Genomic DNA, 9,833 nt, shown 5'->3' with positions numbered 1-9,833 from the left:
TGTTTTTTTTTTTAAGTGATGGGGAAAGTCTTAGAGAGGCATGCGACAGTTCGTTTACTTCAAAACAACGGGACACACACGCGAAAACTAGACCCAGTGGAGAGGGCGGGGAGGGGGCAGGCGTTTCTTGAAATCAGCCAAACAGCATCTGGTCTTTTAAAAGGGTAATCTCATCAAGGAACTCCTGTTGGAGTCCTAACTCTCAACCAAAATAAACTAACAGGAACATGTGTTTGCTCAATGGCTAGTTTCTGTTTGAAATTACCCGAGGGGAGAAAGGGTCCCCTAACAGGGTTTAAGTCCTAAAAGTAGACTGTTTACCGAAACATATGAGCAGCCCCAGTGTGGTCGCCCCCTTCCCTTAAAGGCGGCACTGCCGGGGTCGGAGGGTGGGGGTTTCAGGCCGATTTGCAGCCAGGCGGGCGCGCGCCCGGGCAGTCCCCAGGCTGAGACTTTTAAAGAGCATGTGAGCATGACAAGTGTCTGTCCGCAACGTGTTAGGTTTTGAAACTGCCTTGCAATCCATTCCGGAACTCGCAGCTTTAGCCCGGGGTAACAGACATTCGCCTGGGGTGTCTGTGTCTCACTCTCCTCCCCCACCCCGCCGTCGCTGTTGGAGGAAGAGCCCCGGGAGGAGCAGGGTGCGACGCGCCGCGCCCGCGTGTCAATGGCAGCCGCGCATTCTGGAAGAAGTTGGTTCTTGTCCTGAATACTTTTCCTACGGTGCCCCGCCCCTTGAATCAGAAGCAGCTGTCTTCTCCTTGCGGCTAGAGAGGGACGGTGGAGTTTGGGGCAGCTGTCAAAAACGAGAGGGAAGGCTTTTCTTCCCTGGGGTGGAGGAGGGGGCAGCATTTTTCCATCTGTTGCAATTTCCTAACCAAACGCACCCTCGCCAGCCCAAGGAAGAAAGGCCCAAAGGAGAAACCCGGGCATTAGGCTGGTGCAGCCGCCGCCGCCGAGCGAGGGATGCGGGCGGCGTGCGCGCGGCAGGGAGGAAGGATCGGGTTTCTGGGCTCAGCAGCCCCCACGAGGGACGGGTGACAGCGGCTAGCCAGGCGCGGAGTGAGGCAGCGCGGCCGGGGCGCTCGGTGCCGGCCTCCCTGCCTGGAAGGTGCGGGGGAGGGGCGGAGGAGCAGCGGGGCGGGCGGGGGACGGGGCGGGCGGCTGGGGGCGGAGGCAGGACCTCCTGTACCTTCCCTCTTTGCCTTTCTCACTCTGACAGCGCCGAGGTACGCCGAGCAGGAGCGGGGAACAAAGGAGACGAGTGGGGAGGGGAGCGAGTTGGGCGAAGGAGAGCCCCCGGACGACTGCCAGAAGATCCCGGCAGGAGGAAGCCCAAGTGTCACTTGAATTCCACCCAAGGAGCGAGCGCCTGGGATCCGAGCGCCTTGATTAGCAATAACGGCTGAGCGCGTCCTATAAGTTAGGGGAGAGTCTGCGGGGAAGGAGGACAATCGCTTGCCCCCTCCACCCCCGCTCTTGGCCCCTCGAGACCCCAGCATCGCCTAGCGCTGGAAGGGAAGCTCCAGAATGAAAAGCAAGAAAGGTAAGACTCCACGGGCTGTGCGCGCCACGGGCGCGGGTCCGGGGAAACGTGCTCGCGGGGCCCCGCCAGGCTTGGGGCGAGAGTGACTTGGTGGACTTTTCAGCCCGGGGCTCTCAGGCAGAAACCGCGGCCGTTCTCTTTGTTGAGGCTGCGTCTGAAATGGCAGTTGCTGTTTTCCTTCTAGACACAACACGAGGGGCTGTTGTGGGGAGACGGGCCTCTCCACGCTGCTGGCACGTTGTCAAGAAACACGCTCAGCGCCTTGTTTGTGCGCCTCCCAAGTTTCATTGTCTCAGCCGCCACCCCACGCTCCGCGGAGCAGCCGCGTGGCTTCTCGCTGGCTCTTGCGAGCGGGGCTGTGGGCCCAGGTCGGGGGGACCCCCGCCCCGATTCTCCCGGGCTGGACCCGGGGCGGTCGGGACCACCGAGCGGCGGCGCCTTTGTCTGAAAGTTGGGCTCCCGGGCCCCCACTCCCTCCCAGCTGGGCCCCGGCACAATCTTCGCTGGGGATGGGGTGTTTTCACAATCGAAAGAATGCGCCTCTGGCCCCCAAACCGCCCTCGGGTATCGGTAGCTTTGGAAAGCTAGACTTGTAAAAACTCCCAGCCTCTAAAAGTTTTCCCACGATGAATTTGGGGCGAGATGAAGAGTTAGGACTGAGGGCAAACAGCTTAAAGCGCCGTGTGGTCAGAACGAGTCCAAGTGTGACAAGCAGGCTTGGTTGTAAGTGCACAGAGTGAGTCTGTCATTGTTTCCACGAAGCGTCCTGGAAGCGTTACAACTAAAACTTGCCGTCAGTCTGGTTTAAAAACAAAATACACAGAAAGAAAGAAAAAAAACAACCCACCGCCCCGAAAGGTCAAAGAATGTTAACTCCCCTTTGAAGTTAACTTTTGGGTCCCTGGCTGGGAGGTACCCCGAACGTTCCGTGGTGAGCCAGAGTTGGCTTTTCTGTTGTGATTTATGTGGAGTGGTTCAAAACAGAAGTTAATCGCTCAGGGAAGCCAGCGCGGGGGTGGGTTGGGGGGGGGGGGGCGCTGCTGCGCATGCCCAGTAGCGTCCCCGAGTTTTTGTAACTCCACATTCTTTCAGACCAGTCCAGCGGATATAGTGAAAACCCGGTATTGTTGATGGGGCGGCCTTCAACCCGGGAGGGTGCCCTCAGCCACGTTTTCATCTTGGTGTTGTGTACCTTTCATGCTGGGCCGGTGGCTTCCCAACGCGCGGAGCTTCCCAACCCGTGCGCTCCCAGCGAGAGTAAAAGCGAAGGTCACAACCCAGGGCAGTCAGTATTTGGGGGTAGGACACCCAGCGTCCCCTCTCCGGGGGACAGTGAGAACGTGGGGGCTTAGAGGCTCGGACGTTTAACCGGGCTCGGTGAGAAACGCGTGCGGGGAGCGCCCAAAGTGGTGTCTGGAAGGCTGTGTCACCTCAACAAGGACTGACGGGTCTAGATCCCTATTGGAAGGCGTTCTCCCTCTCCCAGTGGAACTGACGGGAGTCACTTGGGGGTTTTGTTTTGGAAAAGTCGTTCTTGTGAGCCGAAAGCAAAGCTGGGCTTCCGCCGGGGGCGGGCTCCCCCCATTGTTCGGGCTCGGGTGGGGAAGGTATTCAGCAGCCTGGCGGGTCCTCCCCGGGGCGCCCCCTCGGGTACTCTGCCCCCGCGCTCCTCGTCCCCCCACCCCCGGAGCCCCCTTCGGATGCCTCCGGGTCTTCCCCCCTCCCCCCGCCCCCCAGCAGATAAACGAGGCTGGGACTCTCCGGCCGCGGGCTGGGAATATTAGGGGTCAGCGGTCCCGGGGGCGCACGGTCCTGCTCCTGAGCGCCGGCTCACGGAAACAATGAAAGGTGACGTGTTGGAGGGGAAACTTTGCGACTGGTTCCGAGCTCGTGCGGGGGAGCCGAGACTGCTGAGATTGCCCGGTTTCTTTCCCTTTTTAGGTTTTCCCGGCAAACCCTAGGGGGGGCGGGCAGACCCCTCAGAATGTTGGGGTTCACGGCCGCGCTTCTAAGTTTCTTCTTGTAATCTGAAACTCCTGAAGCCCTCAGGTTGTACAGTTGGAGGGGCCGATTTCAGCTGGGGCTGCGGAACTCGCAAGAACAAAAGCTCCCTGGCTATCCTCCCTCCCGGCTCCTCCCTCTCCTCTGGTCCTCCTCCGTCCTGCCTCCCCGCCCCCTTCCTAAAACGACCTCGGAGGGGGCCCGCGTTCCCGGTCTGCTCAGCCAGGACCCGGGAAGAAATCTGCCCCGCCTGGCTCGTGGAGTTGGACTGCAGTCTTTTAGAAAAGTCTGTGAAAATCTTTTCAAGTTTTCTTGAAAACAAAAGCACCTTAAACTCCATCGCAGAGCCGGGGATTTCGTCCTGGTTGGTGATAATAGTATCTCGTCTTTAGAAAGCTGAGGGTGCCAGAAAGATCTTCTCACCCAGCAAATAGCTTTAGAACAAGCAAAGGCGATTCCGTGAGGAAAATCCCCGACGTCTTTTTGCACCTGGTTCCTGACAATTTGGAATTTTTGCTTTAGAATTGCTTACTGCTGGCTGGGTCCAGCCTAGCGCACCTTGGAGTCTGTGCCTGGGGTGTTAACCACGATTGCTGCGGCATCTCCTGAGATACTCTGATCAGGAAACTTGTTAGGTTAGGTTTCCTTTTTCTAATTGTTCGCTTGAACTTCTCCTTCAATTATTCCTATTTGTAGATTCTTCTCTAGCCTCTTCTAGATATTTTTAAAAGTCCAACTTCACAACCACTGTGTCTCTGGCCTTCCCTCGCCACCCCCCACCCCCAGTTCCTAATAAGAAAAGATTGATTTTTAGAGCTGTGGGATCCATAGGCCATCTTGTGGCTTTCTAAACATTTCCTTGTATGTGGATGGAGTAAAAGAGGCTTGTGATCTCCCTCCCCCACCACCACATTTTTTAAAGTGTAAGCAGAGCAGGACCTTTGGAAACAGGCGGTAACCGGGAAACTTTTCAAAAGCTCTGTTACAATAGGAAATGAGTAACGTGGAAAAGTCTTTTTGTTTTTCCAAGCTGAGCCACAATCCGGAGGGAGAGTTTTAATGAAAACAGTCCTGACAGCAGCAAACGTGGTTTGTTGCCGTGAAATATCAGCTGGTGTGGCCAAGGAGCTGAAGTCTTAACTTCCTGTTACTTCAGCTTTTGTGCACATATTGGAAATATTTGTTAAGAGGTCCAGAGGCCTGGCATTCATTTATTTAAATGAACTGAGAACAGAGTAAAGTTGCACTGCAGTTTAGCGTTGCTTAACTGAAACCTGCTTTTGTGTGTCACTAACCTATTCTGAAAGATCAGGCTTCTTGTCAAACTAAACAAGCAGATCAAAGGGCAGGCTTCAGGGTTTTTTTTTGTTTGTTTGTCTCAAACTCTTTGTTATTACCAATTTACAGTTGGGAATTCACCACTGTTCAATGAGCAAATTTTCACACTTTTTCTAGTTTAAAAGCGGAGGAGGGGGATTATAGCCTCCAGAAGAATGTCTGGCTTTTCAGACGTTGAAGAGTTTAAACAAATTGCTTTATTTAAATTTGCCTTAGTCATTCAATTACTTGACACATTTTTAAAAAGTTAGATTGCTTTATTTATCAAAGTAAATGTAAAACAGGAACTCATTTATAATTTCTTAAGGTTTTTTTCTTATTAGTAGCTCTTTACCCAAATTTCAATAAAGCGTTTAAAAGTCTCTCATCTTCACAGTGAAAGCAGTTTCAGTTTTAAATGTGCCTCTTTTTTTTTTTTGTAAACCTTTTTTTTTTTTTTTTAAGCAGTTTCTTCTTCTGGGAAGGGGAACATCAAATACCCTGCGGTTAAAATTTAGGATTCTTGTGTGTTTTATTGATAGCCGTTTGTTAAGCCTTGAGCTAAAGTGAATTTGCAAGATCATCCTACTCTTTTGTTAGAACTTGCTTTACTTTGTCTTTGGAAGGTTCCTGCGTTTTCTGTGGATACTCCCTGCAGTACGGTCTGCCCCCTGCAGTCCAAAACTAAAAATGTGTCACCAAGTCAGACTCAATTAACTGTGCGCCAGCTCATAAACAAATCTTTGAATGAGTAGCTTTTTGAGTGTTCAAATGTTTTAAAAGGATGGGTTAAAAAATTTTTTTATAATGCATCAAGTGGGTTATCACTATGGGGAACATTGTTTTTATTTTTTATCAGGGCAAACCACTCTTGAGTTGCCTCTACAAAGTCAAGAATGCGTACCTTTCCATTTCGTGTTATTTTAATTTTCTTTATATAGAAATACTGGTATTTCCAAGCATGGTATGCTTTTACATTTTAAAAATTCTAGATTGTTTTCAAAACAGAGTTCTCAGTCATTCAGAATTGCCAGTTGTGGTTTTGAAGTTCAAAATTATGTTTAAATGTTAAGGGCCAGATCTGAATTTTTGTTGACCCCAGTCTATCATATGTGATGCAAATATTCTCTATGGCTTGTGAATTCTTAAAATTTCTGGTAGGATTAAAGTACTTACAAAGGGAGTTTCCTCTGGGGATTACGTATTCCAGTTTCTTTGTCATGTAATAATTTAAGACTGAACTCTACTTATTGGTATCTAGTATTCTAGATTCCGATTAAACTGCCAGTTGAAATTTATAGGAATTTAAAAGTGTAATCAGTCTGAGGTATCTTTTGACCTCTTACTCAAGTACTAGTAGTAGAAAAATATTTTTGTGTAACGAAACTGAAAACTTCAGTGATTGGTTGTATTTAGTAAAAGGTTGACCAATGCTGTCCATGAAAAGTAGGTGCCTAAGTTTTGAAGAAATGTAGGTAGCAATGAAAAAGAAATGACCATGGAGTTTGCAGAAAATGTTAAATGTATTTTGCCTTTAGAATACCAACTGGGTTGTGTGTGATTTTTTTTTTTTTCCCCTCATAGGCATGGAAAAAATGCATGACTCTGCCTTTTTATTTCAAATCTTCAATGGACGAAGGAGGAAGAATAGCATTTAAAATGTACATTAGGACACTTGGATTGTTTTTCCTAAGTTAGCAATGACCTCAGAGAAGGTGGCTAGACACATTCCATCTGCTCTAACACCTTTCCTGTTTCGTGTGTGACAGACTATTCACTTTGAGCGCAGCTCTGTCTCTGCTGCACTAGACTTTTCTGAGCATCATTCCAAAGGAATGTAAAAAGTTAAATTCTACAGGAAAGTGCGTATGAAAGGGCATCTAACAATTGGTGGAGAATCTGTAATGTGCCACTAGTCAAATTACGCTTGAGGCTTTGCCATGTGCTCAGAAATTTCCAGACGGAAGACACTGGTCCTGTACTTGGCTCTTGGCAGCTGAGAAAACATGGTTACGCACTCAATGGTCAAGAGATAAGCTTTTGCCGTAGGTGCTCCCCCCAGAAAAGCGGTTGATGGCTGACCTTTATCCTTTACCAGGTGTTGTGGTAGCGTCCGGCAGTGAGACGGAGGATGATGACAACATGGACATCCCCCTGGACCTTTCTTCTTCTGCTGGTGCAGGCAAGAGAAGGCGCAGAGGCAACCTGCCCAAAGAGTCTGTTCAGATTCTCCGTGATTGGCTGTATGAGCACCGATACAACGCCTATCCCTCGGAGCAAGAAAAAGCATTACTGTCCCAACAAACACACCTGTCTACACTACAGGTAAGGAAAAAAGAACAGGAAGTGTATGCACATGGGTTGTCTCTTTTCCTTTCCAAAGGCATTTTATTTAAAAAAAAATTTTTTTTTTTAACGTTTATTTATTTTTGAGACAGAGAGAGACAGAGCATGAATGGGGGAGGGTCAGAGAGAGGGAGACACAGAATCTGAAACAGGCTCCAGGCTCTGAGCTGTCAGCACAGAGCCCGACGTGGGGCTCGAACTCACGGACCGTGAGATCGTGACCTGAGCTGAAGTCGGACGCTTAACCGACTGAGCCACCCAGGCGCCCCTCCAAAGGCATTTTATAGCATTCCTGTATATCAAATCATGAAATGCCTCCCCACTGAAAAAGAAAAAAAAAAAAAGGAAGGAATATCTTTTTTCTTATAAACTTTATAGTGCTGAAAGCTAATAACTGGCTATTTAGAGAAACAGAAACCACTTGACAGTCATCTGTCAAACAACATTTCCTTTAATGCCTAAAAGAGCCTTCTTTTATGCAGCAAACATAAAGAGGAGGTTAAATCTGCCTCTATTGCCCAGGAAACTGGTTTGATATTTAAACAAGGACAGACTTCAGTGAGGTAATTCATGTTATGCCTGTTGACACAGTCATTTGAACTGGGAAAAATCAGTAACTGGGAGGAGTGGCTCTTTTCATACAGGAAAAGTTTTCCTGTAGTTGATTAACTTAAATGCTGGGGCAGTAGGTAATAGGTTAGTTCTGGGGGAGCGTTAAAGGGTAAGCTTCTCTCCCTAAAATCATTTTCAGACATTTGAGAATTTTTATCCTTTTCTTCCTCCTGAAAAGGCTTAAGGATGATGAGATGAAAAAGGGAATTTGTATTAGAAAAGGAAGAGGTTTATGGCAGGAAGCAGCTCTCTTTCTTGGCTGAGCTCAAATACCTTGAAGTAACTTTGGAAGTTCCGATTTAAGCCTTTTCACGCCTTCTTTAATGCAAAGAGAGAGATCAATTAGGCATCCCGCAGAAGGTTCTCAGAACACGTTTGCTGAGTGTTAAAGCGTACCTGTATGATTTCAGGTCTGTAACTGGTTCATCAACGCCCGCCGCAGGCTCCTCCCAGACATGCTGAGGAAAGATGGCAAAGATCCAAATCAGTTCACAATTTCCCGCCGTGGGGCCAAGATTTCTGAAGCGAGCTCTGTGGAGTCAGCAATGGGCATCAAAAACTTCATACCAGCTCTAGAGGAGAGCCCGTTTCATTCCTGTTCAGCTGGACCAAACCCAGCCCTGGGGAGACCACTGTCCCCCAAGTCATCATCCCCAGGATCAATATTGGCTCGCCCATCAGTGATTTGTCATACCACTGTGACTGCATTGAAGGACGTGCCTTTCTCTCTCTGCCAGCCAGTTGGTGTGGGACAAAACACAGATATACAGCAGATAGCAGCCAGCAGCTTTACAGACACCTCCCTCATGTACCCAGAGGACACGTGTAAATCTGGACCAAGTACAAATACACAGAGTGGTCTTTTCAACACTCCTCCCCCTACTCCACCGGACCTCAACCAGGATTTTAGCGGATTTCAGCTTCTAGTGGATGTTGCACTCAAACGGGCTGCAGAGATGGAGCTTCAGGCTAAACTTACAGCTTAACCCTTTTTCAAGCAAAACAATTTTCACAAATGTTATGATTGTCGGGGTGATGGCAAGAGATGAACTGCATTATTTTATATATTTTTTTATTAATATTTGCACATGGGATTGCTAAAGTGAAGCTTCCTGTTACTGAGATGTCTTCAATGGAATACAGTCATTCCAAGAACTATAAACTCAAAGCTACTGTAGAAACAAAGGGTTTTCTTTTTTAAATGTTTCTTGGTAGATTATTCATAATGTGAGATGGTTCCCAAGATCATGTGATTTTTCCCTCTCTCTCTCTCTCTCTCTTTCCCCCCTTCCCTTTTTTTGTTGGTTTTTTTTTTCCCCAGACTGTGCAATACTTAGAGAACCTATAGCATCTTCTCATTCCCACGAGGAACAGGATGCCCACATACTGTCTAATTAATAAATCTTCAGTTTTTTTCAAACAAGTATGAATCTAGTTGATTGACACCTTTTTTTCATGACATAATAAAATATTTTCTTTAAAATTTACTGTAATGCAGAGTATTTTATTGAGGAGGCACTTAAAAAGGAATAGGAATGTAGCACCCAATGAGCAGGAAGTTGGGGGTAGGGTGGAGTGTGACTTAGGGGGTGTCACCAGCTCTTTGAAGAACCGTGGACAACAAGCTAGTATGTATAAACAGGATGTGTGATATTTACTCTTGATAGGAGCTATAAGCAGGCCCTTAAATCTTTACTTAAAACTGAATGACAAATTGAAATGAATCATTCCATCGGTGCTTAGCTAACCACTAAATCCCTTGGTGATCTGTCCTGCATATTTTAGGACATGGCCAGTGTTGAAACAAGGTCTCGAAGCACCTGATTATGGCTTAAGTTTTCAGAAGCAAACAACCCAAGCAGTCCCTCAGCATTCCCCTCTTTCACATTACCCTTTAAATTAATGTTTATTAACTGGTACGGGTAGGTTAGTCTCTACATTCAAATATAGCCTTAATTTGTACTGAAATCACCTTTGAAAACCTAAAGCATTTTCTTAAGTGATTAAAACA

At 47.9% G+C, this 9,833-nt stretch overlaps 1 protein-coding gene across 1 annotated transcript; it reads left to right on the top strand.

Annotated features, from left to right (window-relative positions):
- Positions 1-283: 283 nt before the first annotated feature.
- TGIF1 (TGFB induced factor homeobox 1) lies at positions 284-9,309 on the top strand. Its single transcript, XM_043558392.1, has 4 exons — positions 284-1,111; positions 1,223-1,546; positions 6,963-7,189; positions 8,233-9,309. The coding sequence occupies exons 2-4, from the start codon at positions 1,531-1,533 to the stop codon at positions 8,806-8,808; spliced, it is 819 nt and encodes a 272-aa protein (XP_043414327.1). The 5' UTR covers positions 284-1,111; positions 1,223-1,530; the 3' UTR covers positions 8,809-9,309.
- The last annotated feature ends 524 nt before the right edge of the window (positions 9,310-9,833 follow it).

The sequence above is a fragment of the Prionailurus bengalensis genome, chromosome D3 (genome assembly GCF_016509475.1).
Source record: "Prionailurus bengalensis isolate Pbe53 chromosome D3, Fcat_Pben_1.1_paternal_pri, whole genome shotgun sequence".
Taxonomy (NCBI): Eukaryota; Metazoa; Chordata; class Mammalia; order Carnivora; family Felidae; genus Prionailurus; species Prionailurus bengalensis.
The sequence above is the reverse complement of the archived record's forward strand: the minus strand, read 5'-3'. Positions and strand labels throughout refer to the sequence as shown.

What these genes read in the sequence shown, in the direction of transcription:
- TGIF1 (XM_043558392.1), top strand. An exon ending in CACACCTGTCTACACTACAG is followed by an intron (nt 7,190 to 8,232) that starts GTAAGGAAAAAA and finishes GTATGATTTCAG; the next exon opens with GTCTGTAACTGGTTCATCAA.